General features: G+C 38.2%; 1 protein-coding gene across 4 annotated transcripts in view; it reads left to right on the top strand.

Annotated features, from left to right (window-relative positions):
* Nucleotides 1–16,103, top strand: part of tox2 (TOX high mobility group box family member 2) — a 256,805-nt gene that overhangs the window by 216,196 nt on the left and 24,506 nt on the right. For 3 of the 4 annotated variants that reach the window (XM_055160671.1, XM_055160672.1, XM_020939762.2), the window contains one exon: nt 14,219–14,437. The exons of the other annotated variant lie outside the window; for it this stretch is intronic. In XM_055160671.1, the coding sequence (XP_055016646.1) occupies nt 14,219–14,437 (219 nt within the window). The remainder of the gene's footprint in view (nt 1–14,218; nt 14,438–16,103) is intronic. 4 annotated transcript variants of the gene reach the window in all.

Here is a 16,103-nt window from a genome sequence, read left to right as displayed (position 1 = left end):
AATGTGTATATTGGTTGGTCATTCATAATCAAAACACAAAGATGCTATTGCTTGTGGGCTTCTTTTTAGACTTCTACAAACCAAAATGATGCACAAGGGAAATAACTTGGACATGAAAATAGTTCTAAAGTAGTATTTTAATGCCAAATATGATAAAAAAAAACATTTCCTTTTTGCTGTGGGATAGAAGTGTAGCTCATTATTGTGGTAGCACCATCCATTTTCCTGAATAAAAAATGCCACATTTTACAAAGGTACTTGAACATCTCACAGTACATTTCAGTTAAGTTCATGAGAAGCATCTACATTTTATTAAGAATTTCAGTTTCATAACTTGAGCTTTATATGTTTGGGTGATTGTGCCTTTCACTTTTTGAGGAAGCCGACCGTAAAAGCTTAACTGATGTGGTCTTGTTCATGATTTGTGAAGAGATATTACAAGATAGCTGGAGATTTTTTTCATGTAGCTATAAAGAAAAAAAAAACATAAAAGCCCACAGGAGTAAATTTTGTGTAATATTGAACCTTTAAACAGCCTCTCTCCTCCTGTTCTATCGTCACACTAAAACAAGCCAGCGTTTTGCCCGCATGTGTTTTCATTCTTAACCAGCATTTAATTCATAAATCCACAGTGTTAATAACCGTTGTGTGCAAATGACCCTCCTGGGCATCTGTACTCCACATGGATAGACAGAGCAGACAGCTAAAGGGGGATGAAATGAAGGAGGAGAGAGCACAGTAGTTAGCGCTGTGCCCAGAGGCTGCATGAGAAGTGGCCCCGCTCCTTCCTCATGGCGTGTTTACTTCAGACAGATCAGTCGGCAGAGCTCGCCTAATTAAAGCTGTCACGACCGGGCGCCCGCGGGGATAATGTTCTATTATTATAGTCATTTGTTTCAATTAAACGCCAGCTGATTTTACAATAGCAGCCCCGAACCTGTGTGAATAAGCCATCACTCCAAACAAGATGGCTGCAGTCGCGAAGGGAAGTGTGTGGATTTTAGCCTATTCAAACCACACAGGCTTACAAGGGACGCATGCTGGGCCTATTATAATGGATTAGCAGGTAAAAGCGCCAGGCGATGTGACCTTAAAGGAGAGCTGAGTGACACTGTGGGTATTATAAGGCCAAAATGAGTGTATTGAAATTGTTTCCGGGGCGTAGCAGGGGTTTGTGTTATGATGTAAGGGGAATGTATGTTTTGTTGTATTCATATTTTATACCATGTGGAGTTAGAGGTGTGATGTTCAACAAAGAAATGTGTATCAAAGCTGGTTTAGAGAGAATATTCTGAACTTACAACAGCAAATGTGGCAAAGAAATCCTCCAGGCCCTATTGACCAGTAAACTGCAAGTTGGGTTATGCTACTGTTTATAGTTACCATGGTGAAATTCGCCCTCTGCATTTGACTCATCCTTTAATGCCAACCTGTGGGTGACCGCAGTGCTGTGCCATCTCAAGGTCTTGAGCTACAGGCTGTGTCAACCCACAGGAAGGAAACCCACCCAGACACAGAGAGAAACTGTGAAAATCCATGAACAAAGACTAAAACCTGGGACCTCAGCCACTGTACCATTATGTCTATAAATATTATCATAATAAATATTCATAGACAGTGTAGTTAGTGACTGTTAACATGTCAGCACCAGTAACGCTTTGTTTAATTATTCTGACTCGCCTTATTTTGCATACATTTGCTCAAATATTTCAGTTCCATCTCATAATAATATTAGATTTTCCAGGTATCATCAGGAAAATATCAAGACATAACCCAGACTGAACCAGATTTAAAAGTTTGAAACTAGAATATAGAAAAATACCCTGTATGCTGGTGTATGTATAGTACTGTAGTGCAATGGTTTTCAATCAGTGCCACAACACAGGTGGACTAAACCAGGACAGATCACAGGATTCAACCAGGAAGACTAAAACAGGACTAGAACAGGACTAAAACAGGACGAAGGGTCAGGAAGGGCCTGGAGGTGCACCCGCTTAGACTGTCAGGTGACCGCAGGCAAAAGGACCATCTTCACCTGTTTGTCTTTACCAACTCTAAGGGGAGGCTCACATTCGGCCACTTTGAAAACCCCTGGTGTACTGTATTCTGTATACTATCAAAAAAAAACTAAAATGTCCCATAGTTTGAGAAACACGCTGTACTTTACTCACATAAAATGCCACATATAATTGTACTTCAGTTTTAATCTGTAAAAGCAAGACAATGGTGATTAGAGTTTGATTTTGTATTCGATTTACTCAAATGCATTTTTATTTATTTTTTTTCATTTTAGTACCAATAAACAACTGCAAACCCAGCTGCAATGGACCGACTCTTAAGTAAAATTACAACAATGAGAATTTATTTTGGATTTGGGCTAATACACTGAAACAGATATTAATTCATAACTAAGGGTGGACATTTTTATTGCGGTACTTGGATTGCAATCATCTAAATGTAATTGTAGCCCAATCGTAAAGGACCCTGGCTATGGATCTCCTTGTGGTCAGATAACACTTTCATCTTTGCTGCTGGTCAAATCCCCTTAGCCAAATGAAATGGTGCAGGCGATTGGTTGGACCCGTGAAGCCAATTCAGAGGTGAGGTCAGAAGGGGGGCCAGGAGAACAATGCCTCTGTGATATTCCATCTGGCTCACAATGTGCTGCCCATAATTGGAAATCCTTTGTTATTTGACTCCCCATTTGACTATGATGTACAAGATGTGAATGTAGATCAGACAGGCAGAACATTGCAGGGGGAATCGCATTCAGATTCACAGTAAAAAAAAAAAAAAAAAAAAAAAGAAGTTCAAATTTTTCCTATTTGCTGTCTGATCTGGTGTGTAAAACCTGTGGGCTAGATCTTTTCATTGTTTCACAGCTGGCATTTTCTTAATTTATTTCAATATTTTCTAACTTTAAAATTCTTTAATGCACCATGCACTACATTATTGTCTGTTTTGCATTATAAAATAAAAAATATATATAAGATATTCAGTTTTTAAGGTCCATTTTTGGATTATTTTTGTGATTTGTCATTATATCAAAGTTAAATCCACCCCACCAGCCCCCCGGACCCATTAACATTCCATCCGTTACCTGCTTGTGCCTGTGATAAATCAGGGTCAGCCCATTGGTCCCACAGCCCAAGAGTCCAGGACTACACCAGGACTGAACCAGGACTAAACCTATGTGTCATTAGTGGATTATAAATATATACACCCTTCAACCACCAAGCCGATCACCAGGACTGAACCAGGACTGAACCAGGTCTAAACCAAGTCTAAACCAGGACTGAACCAGGTCCAAACCAAGACTAAACCAGTGTCATTAGCATAAATATATACAGGCCACAACCACCGAACCATTCCCCAGGTCTAAACCAGGACTAAACCAGGAGCGCAGCCAGTGAGCCGGTCACCTCCACTGATGGGTTTTATGTAATAAATGCACTAAAGTCTTTCTCAGGCTGGTCTGCCATCGTTCCAGGAAAAGACCGGGAAATTGCACTTGTTTCACGGCAACAAATGTCAAGCATTTTTCTCCCGGTCACCGTTCATTTGATTCACCAGACTCGCCGGTGTCTAATCACTACTCCGCATACCCGCCCGTAAAATTCCAGAACGTTAAAACCCGCCCATTTCAGCAACTATTTGTGGGTACCTGTAATCCATAAAGCTCCTCCCTGTTTTTAAAGTCCACCTCTCATTCACCAGACTTGTTCTTACCATTGAATTGCTCTGATTCTCAACATTTCTACACAGCTTTGCAACTGTGACATGAGCTGACATATTTTACTTAATACAAACTGCTTATTTTTCCAGTGCGTTTAAAAAAGCAGCTTTAAGTCTCTTTCACAAATGACTCCTAAATATGTTGTAAGAGTAATACATTTTCCTCAAATGCAAGAATAAAATAGTTACTTGGGCACTTTGTATAATCATAGTTGGCTTACTGTCCTCTTTCCTGTGTTTGCACAGGACCCTTCTCTCCTGGGGCTCTATAAAAAAAATATAACAAACAAGGAAATTGCCAGAGGTTAAGTACAGCTCTGACAATCCTCCAGGGAACTCCGCATCCAACTTTATAAATAATCTACATAAATACATTTAGGCCATGGCTTTGATACACTCTCAGCAAAACAAAGCCCAAACTGTCAGAATGAGGATACATAAAGTTTTAAGTAGTTTATCACAGTGTTTACCGAAATGCAATAACTCTAAATGTGAGTAATATTTCTATGCAAAAGCCCACAGGGATAATTTTACAAACAAAACCAGGAAAAATAGGAATAATTAGTATTGTTTTGTGTGATATGCATGCAGTAAGGTCAGGAGAGTGCAGTACTCTAGACAGGTATGATAAAAGGTGTAAACAGTGCTTGCTATAAGATATTAGTTGCTGCTAATCCTTCTTACATAGAGTCACACACAAACAAAGTTAACATACAGTTTGTGCAAATGTGTTACTAAAATGGATTAAATGAAACAATTTTTATAGCTTCCAGGATATGGCATTGAGTTCTGAATAAACCTGAAACTTCATATTTCTAAAACATGGATGCATTTATATGGCCAGTAAAATCAGATAACTAGAATAATCAGATAACCCAATAATTAGATCTGATTATTGGTGTTTACATGCACAGATTGATTGGTTTGTTTTTATTTTGAGTTTGTGCCAAGAGAGAAACAATAATCATGCATAGTACATATACATTGTAAACAACAGAAAAGCACATTTCTCAAAAGGAGTAGAAAGAAGAAAAACTTATATTCAGTGTTGGGAAGGTTACTTTTAAAATGTATTCCCCTACAGATTACAGATTCACAGACCCCAGAATGTAGTTTGTAACGGAATCCATGAAATTACTTAAATTGAGTAACGTAATCTGAATACTTTGGATTACTTGATTTGCTGTGGAGAAGCAAAGACTCGGATATCTTCACATAAGACGTTTTGTCTGATAAAAGACAATAAAAAACCCAGACTTTACTTAACCAAATAAAAAATATTATTGATAGAAGAGGAGGAGACACGTCCGCCCAGCATGGTTTAATCCTGTTAAATCCTGTTTGAGACATAGTTTAGACCTGCTTTTAGACCTGGTTTTAGTCTTGGTTTAGTCCTGGTTTAGATCTGGTTTAGACCTGGTTTTAGTCCTGGTTTAGTTCTGGTTTAGTCCTAGTTTAGACCTAATTTAGACCTGGTTTTAGTCTTGGTTTAGTCCTGGTTTAGTTCTGGTTTAGTCCTAGTTTAGACCTAATTTAGACCTGGTTTTAGACCTGGTTTAAACCTGGTTTAGACCTGGTTTAGTGTCCAGCAATGAGTGGAATTACTGAAAGAAAAAAGCAAAAAAAAAAAAAAAAAACAAGTGAAAACAGGAAAATACCTCTGTGTAATCCATTTATTTCAACAAAGTAACTGTAATCCAATTACCACTCACTGAAACAGTAACTGTAACTGAATACAATTACTCATAATTTGTACTCTGATTACGTAACTCTGGTACATGTAATCTGTTACTCCCCAACACTGCTTATGTTAACCCACTCTTATTCATTACATTAGAGAAAATATCTGAACATCACAAACACCTCGTGACACGTGTCAGCTGATTGGTAGATTTGATCAAACTGTTGTATTTGGAAGACAAACTACAATACATTTTCAAATAACAATTTTAACATATATATTTTTCTACAGTTATCAGACTATTTAAGTGCGTCACATAAACATTCACATCAAGCGCGTCATCTCTTTCCGACTGTTCACACCTGCGCAGGTTTCAAAACAGGGGTCTCCAACCTGTAGCTCGGGAGCCTCCAGTATGTCTCCACCCCCTTTCAAGTAGCTCACCAAGGGATTTCTGAATTACACATATTGTCCTGAATAATTAAAATTTGATTATTTATGTTATTAGGTTCTTTTTTTCAGACGAAGAGTCTGACAGTTTCGACTCCTCACTAGCACTCTTCCTCACAGCTGATCGGACACGTCACAGCAACATCACGTGACCACTCTGAGGAAGAGCGCTAGTGAGCAATCGAAACTGTCAGGTATGAAAATAAACTCTTGGTCTGAAAAAAGAACCTAATATCATAAATTATTGAAAGACCAAATAAACCACATTGGACTGGTCAAATTTGATTAATTAAATGCCTATTGCCCATTATTATTGTAAAACTGTCATTGTGATATACAATCCCTCCATTTGCATATGTAGAAATCAGATAAAACAGTTTACACAAGAGACCTTCTGCAATTTGTCTGTATCTTTACCTCTATTAATCAAACTATGCTATTTCTTTTATTCCATTTGCAGCCATTAATGAAAAGACAAATTGTGTAGTTGTGTAGACCCACCAGTGCATAGTTGCCATATTTCTGTAGCAATGGCAATGTAGTGAGGATTGTTTTGGACATAATCTATTACAGTGTTTCCCAATTTTTTTTTTTTTCTGGGGACCCATATTTTAAAAGTCACAAACCTTCGCGACCAAAGTCAATAGACATTATTTGTAAAATCACAAAATAAAGGTGGATTGATCATTATTGAACATTAATGAAGATATGTTATTGTTGACTGAGTGACCGTCTCTCTCTGAACAATTAGTATTACTCAAGATTTCAATAATGAATGTGTTTTTGTAGCATGTTCCAGTCCGAGGTGCAGGAGGAGAACATGCATATCAGTTGTATGTGCAGAATTGTAAATTGCAGACCTATATTCAGATCGTGACAAGGCGATCCAAAAAAAATCTCTTGCAACCCACCTGAAGGTCACAACTCAATCTTTGGAAAACAATGATCTGTTATGACAAATGCTCAACGTAATTTGATATAGATTATTTAACATCGAAGAAATAAAAACAAACAGAAATTACCCTTCAATTTCAGTCCTTAATTTATTTTCCTATACTGTCATGCACAATAAAATGTAATCTCTTTGTTTCTATTATTTCATCTTAACCTTCGCACTCACCATTGACTTGTTAATCCTCTGATGGTTGCTAGAGGAGCGCTCACTGGTGCAGCCTCTTGAGGACAGACTCGCAGACATTACAATTAAGAATTAGCATACTGTACCTATGGCAACAGACAACCTTTGTCACAATCTTTCATAATATTTGTACAGGCGGCACAATCGCTTTATTTAACACTGATGTGCAAATGATGCTGCTGTAATCGTTTCTTGGTTAGTATATGTTAATTTGTTCTGTAAGTTTTTCATGTTTTTATCTGTTCATATGACAAGTTATATTATTAATCTTTAAAAATAATGTAGTTTGAAGCTGTTCATAAAATGAGGTTAAACTGAGACACAATTTAATCCTGGTTTAGACCTTATTTAGTCCTTGTTTAGACTGTAGCACAGCGGTCCCTCGTTTTTTGCGGGGGTTACGTTCTAAAAATAACCTGCAATAAGCAAAATCCACAAAGTAGTCAGCTTTATTTTTTACAATTATTATATATGTTTTAACCCGTCACCACACACTTTATACACTTTTCTCAGACAGTTACAACCATTTTTGCATCCTTCTTAAAACTTATTGCTGCTGTCGTCCTTTTGTTATTTTCCTCCTTCTTTATGTAATGGATCCCTACAGCACAGAGTCCTGCATGGGTCCATTTTTGGAGACCCGCAGCACCGCACTGCACCTGCCGGTTAACCCGTAATTATATCAAAGTTATATGGTAAATGGTCACATTTTTCTATAGCGCTTTTCCACCTTCAAGGCACTCAAAGCGCTTTACAACAAGGAACCACTCACCCATTCACACACCAGTGTACGCAGACACTGTGGGCAAGGTGGGTTAAGTGTCTTGCCCAAGGACACAATGACAGCATTCATCTGTGGGAGCTGGAATCACACCAGCCAACCTGTGGGTCAGTGGATCTGACCGCTCAACCTGTGATGTTTTTGTTTTTTTGTTTTTTTTAATTGAACCACCAACCTTCAGATCAGTGGGCAAATGCTCTACCAACTGAGCTAGTGCCGCCCAAAGTTATACCCACATACTGGCCTGCCCAGAGTGTTAACACCCGCCCATTTCAGCAACTATTTGCCCGCGGGTACTCGACCTGGTGCAGGACTCTACTACAGCCACGTAACTTCTACCTTCCTTCAGCATCTCCAGAAGTCCAACTTTTGTGTGATGGTCAGCGTCTTCCTCTGCCGAACGCAGGAGCCTTTGTCGGTGCAGACCGTTTCAACAACATTGTGGGTTTTGTCTGGGAGAAAACTTGCAAACATACAGCACTTCAGAATCACACTGCTAGAGATCGAACATTTATGTAAACCTTGCAAACTGACTACATTCTGTACTGTAAAGGAGACTGATTGACAGTGGTCTATAGTCCCCAATCAGGTCACAGGGGGAGGAACACAATGTGCATTCATAAGCATCCAAAATTGCACACAAAAAAATCCGCGAAATGAAAGGTGAACCACATTATAGTGCAGGGCGAATTTGTTGTAGTTTGGACCTGGTTAAGCCATTTACACCTGGTTTAATTCTGAAAATAAATGTTCTGTAGTTCTGTAAGACATTGGTACTTTGACACTTTACAGACTGTCTGAAATTCAAGAAAATGAATTTGAACAACACCTTTTCCGGGCTCTGTAATCTATACGAGCATGTGTGATCCTGTTTATGTGTTAGGTGTGGTGATTTTCAACAGAAAGGTGAGAGTGACTAAAAAACTTCTGCCTAATGCTGTCTCGCTTGTGATTGTAATGTTATTTGAATCTGACTTGATTAACAATACAAAATCAACTCAAGTGTAGTTCCAGTTCTTTATGGTCACATTGTCTTTAAACAAAACTCAGATTAAAGTCTAATCTGAGTAACAGCTTCAGACAGCCCAGTTCCTCTGGTTAGCTCCCCACCCCAAGGAAATGTAGATGACATCAGCTGCACAGCATCAATTGGCAATTCTAAACTGTCTTTCTAATATTTTCCAAAATGTATTAAAATAATGCTGTTTCTTCACATATTCGAGAGCCACAGTGGTCTTTTTTTTTTCATTTTTCAAAGTCTTCCTTGAGTAAAACTGTATTTGTCAGCCCTTTGCCAAAGCGAGCTTCATCATATTACATTTTTTCATAACTCATTATATAAGCCTTACGCAACTATATTTTTACTCGGCCTAACATCACATTATTATATCCAAACTGCATGAAACAGAACTGACAGGGACCAATCAAAACACAGCTCCACAGTTACATCTAAAACCAATGACATAATGGGAAAACTAGTGACTAATGCTTTAAACTAATTTCATATCAACTTCCATAACAACGCGTGTTATTGTATTCTTTGCCTTTTATGTAATTACAGTATTTCTTTGTTATTATACCGATATTTAACCGTCGTGACTCATATGTCAACAAGAACCACCCCTTGACCTGCCTCATTCTCAACAAAATGCTCCGAAAATTGGTCTTAAACTCAAATATATTCGCGGATGACGCCAGCGGGCCCGTGAAACATCTTATATTAAACATGGTGTGGAGCAGATTAAAGGGTGACATTATTGCCGAGAGGCGGTTGCTATGACGACATGCCTGCTACAGCTATGATAGGCCATTCACGTTTGATTAATTACTTTTTCAATGCGTCTTGGTTTGAGGACCCTTAAAGAGCAAGCGCCTATGAAAAATGGAAAATTAATGGATTTCTATTTCTTTTTCTCCTTTTTTCTGTCTCTCTTTACCACTTTCTTTTTCTGTCTCTTTCTCTCCTTCTCTATTTCTCTGTGTCTCTCTTGCTCTCTCCTTCCTTCTGTTTGTCTTTCTTTCTCCATATCACTGTCTCCCTCTCTCTTTCTCTATGTCTCCATCTCTCACTCTTTCTTTCTCTGTCTCTCTTGCTCTCTCCTTCCTTCTCTGTCTCTCTTTCTTTCTCTTTCTCTTTTGCTCCATCTCTCTTTCTCTATGTCTCTCTCTCTTTCTCTATGTCTCCATCTCTCCCTCTCTGTCTTTCTTTCTCTGTGTCTCTCTCTCTATTTCGCTTTCTTTATTTCTCTCTCTCTCTCTTCCTTCCTTTCTTTCGTTCTCTTGCTCTCTTTCTCTCTGTCTCTCTCGCTCTCTCCCCTTTGCTCTTTTTCTTCTTTCTTTGTCTCTCTCTCTCTCTTTGTGTCTCTTTTGCTCTGTCCTTCCTTCTCTGTCTCTCTTTCTTTCTCTTTCTGTTTTTATTTCCCCCTCTCTTTCTTGTATCTTTTTTGCTCTCTCTCTCTCTCCTTCTCTCTTTCGCTCTTTCTCTGTCTCCTTCTCTCTCTCTCTCTCTTGTGTGTGTTGTGATTGTTTCTCTGTCTCACTTTCTTTATTTCTCTCTCTCTCCCGTTCTTTCTTTCATTCTGTCTGTTCTGTCTCTCTCTTGCTCTCTTTCTCTATGTCTCCTTCTCTCCCTCTCTGTTTTCTTTCTGTGTCTATCTTTGTCTCACTTTCTTTATTTCTCTCTCTCTTTACCATTCTTATCATTCTTTCTTTCATTCTGTCTATTCTGTCTCTCTCCTTCTCTCCTTCTCTCTCTCTCTCTCTCTCTCTTTCTCTCCCTCTGTTTTTCTTTGTGTCTCTCTCTGTCTCTTTTTCTTTATTTCTCTCTCTCTCGCTCTGTCCCCCTTTGCTCTTTTTCTTCTTTCCTTGTCTCTCTCTTTTTCTGTGCCGTTTTTGCTCTCTCTTTCCTTTCTGTGCCTCTCCATCTTTCTCTCGCTCTTTCTCTCTCTTTCTCTGTATCTCCTTGTTTCCCTCTCTGTTTGTCTTTCTCTGTATCTCTCTCTGTCTCTCTTTATTTCTCTCTCTCTCATTCTTTCTTTCATTCTCTTGCTCTCTTTCTCTCTCTCTCTTTCTCTATGTCTTCTCTGTTTTTCTTTCTGTGTCTCTCTCTGTCTCACTTTCTTAATTTCTCTCTTTCTCTTTCTTTCAATCTGTCTTTCTGTTCCTTTGTTTCTTACTCTCTCCTTTTCTCTCTCTCCCCCTTTGCTCTGTTTCTTTTTTCTTTGTCTCTCTCTTTCTCTGTATCTCCTTCTCTCCCTGTCTGTATTTCTTTCTCTGTGTCTCTCTGTCTCACTTTTTTTTTTATTTCTCTCTCTTCCTCTTCTCTTTCTTTCATTCTCTCTGTTTCCTTTTCTCTCTCTTTCTCTCTCGCTCTCTCCTTTTCCACATATTTTGCCATTTTCCAGGCATATTTGTATTTTAATGTTTAGAAGTTGCAGATTATGCGAAGAGGATGAGAGGGATGTGGGAGCTGGGTTATTTGGAATGCGAAAAAATAAATAAAAAATAAAATAAAATACAAAAGGAAAAAAAAAAAATCTTTGTTCACAACTGCCTTTCCTTTTCCTTTTGCTTCCGAACATTGAATCCAGTGTCATGTGCGTATTAGTTCAATTTCAAAGCTGGCGTGCGTTTTTCATTTCTCGCAATCTACTGGGACCAATTACGATTAGAGAGGGCGAGACTTCATCGACGCAACCCCAACTTGTTTTTATCAAGACTTCATACGCTCAGGCCTGCTTTCAATTTGATCTTTTTAGCACGCCGCTAATGTTTTAATGTATTATTTAACTCATAAATGTTGCATGAAGCTTACAAATGCGGGTTCATCATTTTCTGATCTGTAAATTGCCAAACATTCCCATTTGTGTCGGCATTAAAAGCGAGCTTGTGTTCTGTCCTGGTGAATCGCAGGAAATAGCGTTTGATGTGGTGATTATTAAATATCTGCTAATGGTGTTGCTAAAGCGAGTCTGATGGTTTGGAAGTGAAGTCGGTTTTCCAGCTGTGAGCACTACTGTTATTTTTTTTATATTAATACTTTGCGGTGGTGTCACGCTAGGGGGTTCTACATGTATCTCTATGGTGCAATGTTTAGGATGTACCATCGCAACAGAAGGCATGCATTGGCAACAGTGTCAAAAACGTTTAAGACGGTCTGAAAACTTAAGAAAAACTACAAAATGGATCTTTGGAACGCCCTCCCCCCTCACATAAAGAAAAGTCTCATTTAAAAACACACTTTTACAGAATTTTTTTTTTTTTTCTGAATGTGTTTTATCAATTTTATTTGCTGATTTTAGTATTTTTTAAATGTTTTTATTGACTTGTTTATTTATTTTTTATGTTTTATTTTATTTAATGCATTAATTTATATTGTGCCTACTCTGTGCAGCACTTTGGAGACTTTGTGTTGGTAAAATGTAGCCTGATTCATCAGCCGGTTTCACTTCGTGGAAACCGCCTGACCTCGCAGCATTAGGATTCATTTGCTCGAGTGTAGGCGGGTACTATTTTTATTTAACTAATCACTGCTGCTATTTGGTCATGACGTATGTAATGCGCCACTAACGGGGCTAACTGGTATATTAAGCTTTTCCCAAATCCCATAGGAAGAAGGGCAATAACGTTTTTCCCCTTGATAAAATTCAGCAAACATTCTCTTTGTTCCGGCTTTAAATCCTCGATCTCGAGAATCATTGCCAACACAGAATATATGGCTCTTTGCTGATTTGGCTGGTGCCCGAACTTGCACTTCGAGGTTCTTGCAAACCAACTCTAGTGAATTTCGATTCCTGACCTAGTCGCTGGAGAGAAATGAAATTGAGCAGAGGCACTAGGTGGCACTAGCCTGGATAGGTAAAAATGTGGACTGGATACAAAATTGATTTAAACAACACATTTTAACAGCAAAAATCAGCTCACGTTATAGTTCCAGCTAAGGCAGTTCTTTATGGTCAGATTATGCTAAAATAACATTATTAAAGTTTAACGAAGCTTCAGTCAGAGCATGAATACAGTTAGCATCACACCACTAGAGAATGTTGAAACTCATTTATTAGAATTTTACTAAAATGTCATTTTTTATATTTTGGATTTTTTGTTTTCAGTCTCAACTCCAGTTTGATAATTTTTGCATCAATTTGCTTTAACATTGGATTTACAAAGCAAGTGTGCCCAAAAGTCATGAGCAACAGTTCAAGCAAGTTCAACCAATTTACACAATTAAAAAAAAAAAAAAAAAAAAGGTTGAATGAAGCTCTGAAGGACAATACTGTGCTTCTGCCTAGTACGGTCAATTTGGTAAAATATTATCAGTTTACTTCCTGGTTGGACATCGTGTATACTGCAGATATGATTGTATATGTAGAGGTAATTCCAATCCATAGCTCTTAAGCAAATGTATTGTAAGCAAAAGCCAAAGTTTGTTTAATTTATGCTGTAGTTAGAGTCATAGATGAATGTCCAAACTGCATTTTGTATAGAACTGTATATATTGATGGTTTAGGAATTAATTTTGAGAACACAATCCCACTTAAAACTAAGATAAATATTTACCACAGATACTATTTCACCAAGCAAATATGAAATCTTGTCAACAAAAAGCTTGGTTATTTTCTCATCGGAAGAGAAACAAAAGTAGGATGGTAAAAGAATCTGAATACTACCCACCTCTGATCTAAACTGTCATCTCCATCATTGGCCCATGTTATTTGTGTGCATGGAGGAGCAGGAGAAACACTTTATAAGATCTACACTTTTAATTGTCTTTTTAAGGCATGAACAGTTTATCAAAGGTTCTATATTACGCAAATTAACTCTTGCTTTACGCCATGTTAGAATGTTGTTACTTCATCAAAAGCATACCTGGAGCGGCGTTTTGTTTCATTCACACATTTGACTAAATCTTTATTAGTAGTCGGCCTGAAACTCCAAAGCTGAAAATGTTCTGTTCCACCTTGTGATGTCATGTAGCTGTTATTTTCAAGTAAACAGCTACCTTTTTACTTTCAGTTCAGTAGCAATCGAAAATTCCAGGGCTGAAATTATCCAAATGATTCTAGTGAAGATGTATGTAACTTAAAAATTTCCCTGTATTACCACATGACATCACAAGGCGGAACACAGTGTTTTCTGCTTGAGACAAGAACTCATCTTAAATGTGCAGAGTCTGTGTGTTAAACATGTGTGAAAAAAAATAAATAAATAATTTCCAGGTACGTTTGCGATGAGGAAACAACGTTATAACATGAGAAATGAGCGTAATATGGGCCCTTTAAGAATGAGTCAGGCTTAGTAACTTATTCACACCTTAAAAGTGTCTAAGCCTGACTCTGTTCATCTTTGCTCATGCTTTATTAATGCTAATTAAAGTGTAGTTATTCTAAAGTGGTTCTGGAGCTGGTAGTAAAGCTGCTGTTCTTCTCTCACGCAGATGCAGGAGATGGCTCTGCACCAACAGCACCCAGAGGCCACCCATTATGAACGTAGGCACCCAATGCTAAACCGCTCCGCTCCGATACTGCCCCACCCCATGAGCACCCTGTCCCAGCTAAAGCCTCAAGTGGGCTCCCCCTCTCCTCCTGGGAGCAAATCGGCCACGCCCTCCCCCTCCAGCTCCAATCAGGAAGAGGAGACTGATCCTCACGCCAAGGTACGGCTGGTCGGCCTGCTGCTGCTGCTGGAGATGTGTGTCTGTAGAGGAGAATAGATTAGATTTAGATTTAGATTTAGACTTAAACTTAGACTTAGACTTAGATAAACCTTATAGATACATGAGGGAAATTATTTGGACACAGTAGCTCACACGTCACAATATATTATAATGACAATAGAGAAATGGTAATAATAAATTGTAAATAAGTAGCAAAAAGTCAGATAAGGCATAATTATATAAATGTGTATGTACAAGTAAAATTAATATAGAAATGAAGTAATAATAATAAAAATATATCTCAGCTCATAAGGAGTGGATGGTGGCAGTGGTGAGATTAGATTTGGCATGAGATTCTATTACTAAGATTAATGATACATTTTGTCTAAAGTTGTCCGAAGTCTGTGGTTTTATAACTGTAACACCGCTCTTGTATGCTTTTGCCATTTGAGGTTTTTTTTGTAGTTTATATAAGTTCTGGTATATAGTCTCTAGTCATGATTTTGCTGTCTTCGGTATAGTCAGTGTTGGGAAGAATGTATTTCAGTACATGGTCTGATCAGAGTACTGTTTTGTGAATACTTGTAGAGTTGCTTTATATTACTGTAAAAAGGCACCATGGGATTAAAACAGGTTTTAGTTTTTGTTTGTGTTTGTATATCTCTAATTAGAGAAGGAAAATGTCATACAAGTACTTACCACAAATGCAGTGTTTGTTTTCCTCACCATTTTGAATATAAAATTATGTGATAAATTACGGTGATATAGTCTTTGAATTTTTAGAAATGAACTATTGTCAATATACCCCTAAATGAAAGAGTATAACTGTACTCGAATATAATATAGAAATGTTTATTCAGAATATGAATTTTGGTAACATGTATGCTTATAGTTGTGCTATTAGGCAAGGCAATGTGATGTGTGAGTGAATGTTGTTGGTCAGATGGGCAAAAGATGCAACTGGCTTCCACACTTAGTGATTAAAGGTGCACTGCGTAACATTTCTAGTGGAGGGTCCAGCACCTGATGTCTCCATGGAAATGTTATTGCTTTGTCTAGACATTATAACTCAGAGATTTTCAATAGGTGAGGCACACCCCTGTGGGGCACCAAAGAGCCACTGGGGAGGCGCAACACACAAAGAAAAAATAACGGTTTGCGTATGTTCACATCTGCAGCAGTATTGATATCGGTAATTATGTGTGCGTGTATTAGCTGTAAAATTATGCCACCATTCTGACAACCTACTCATTATTTGGAGCGTCACCTTTTTTGCCTTGTATACACCGCATGGACCTCGCCTCTTCCCGTACGTCGCTTGGATCACGCCTGTTCCTGTACGTTGTGTGGACCGTGTCTTCTCGCGTACACTGTGTGGATTGCACCTCCTCCCGTGCACAGCACGGGTCGCAACTCTAAACCGGAACTAAAACCAGGACTAAACTAAGACTAAAATCAGGACTAAAACCAGGTTTAAACCAGGTCTAAAAAGGCCTTGCACCTGTTATAGATTAATCCTATCTATCACAATTGAGACAAGCAGATTCAAGCACTACACTACATTACAATTCACAGAAGGGGCGATTGTATTTTTGAGCAATAGAAACACCTGTAATGAATAAATGCTGGATGGATGTTTTTAAAGTCATGCTTTGGAACATTCCAG

This window comes from Boleophthalmus pectinirostris, unplaced genomic scaffold (assembly GCF_026225935.1).
Source record: "Boleophthalmus pectinirostris isolate CB_2022bp ecotype Guang Dong unplaced genomic scaffold, ASM2622593v1 HiC_scaffold_3, whole genome shotgun sequence".
In the NCBI taxonomy this organism is placed as follows: Eukaryota; Metazoa; Chordata; class Actinopteri; order Gobiiformes; family Gobiidae; genus Boleophthalmus; species Boleophthalmus pectinirostris.
The sequence above is the reverse complement of the archived record's forward strand: the minus strand, read 5'-3'. Positions and strand labels throughout refer to the sequence as shown.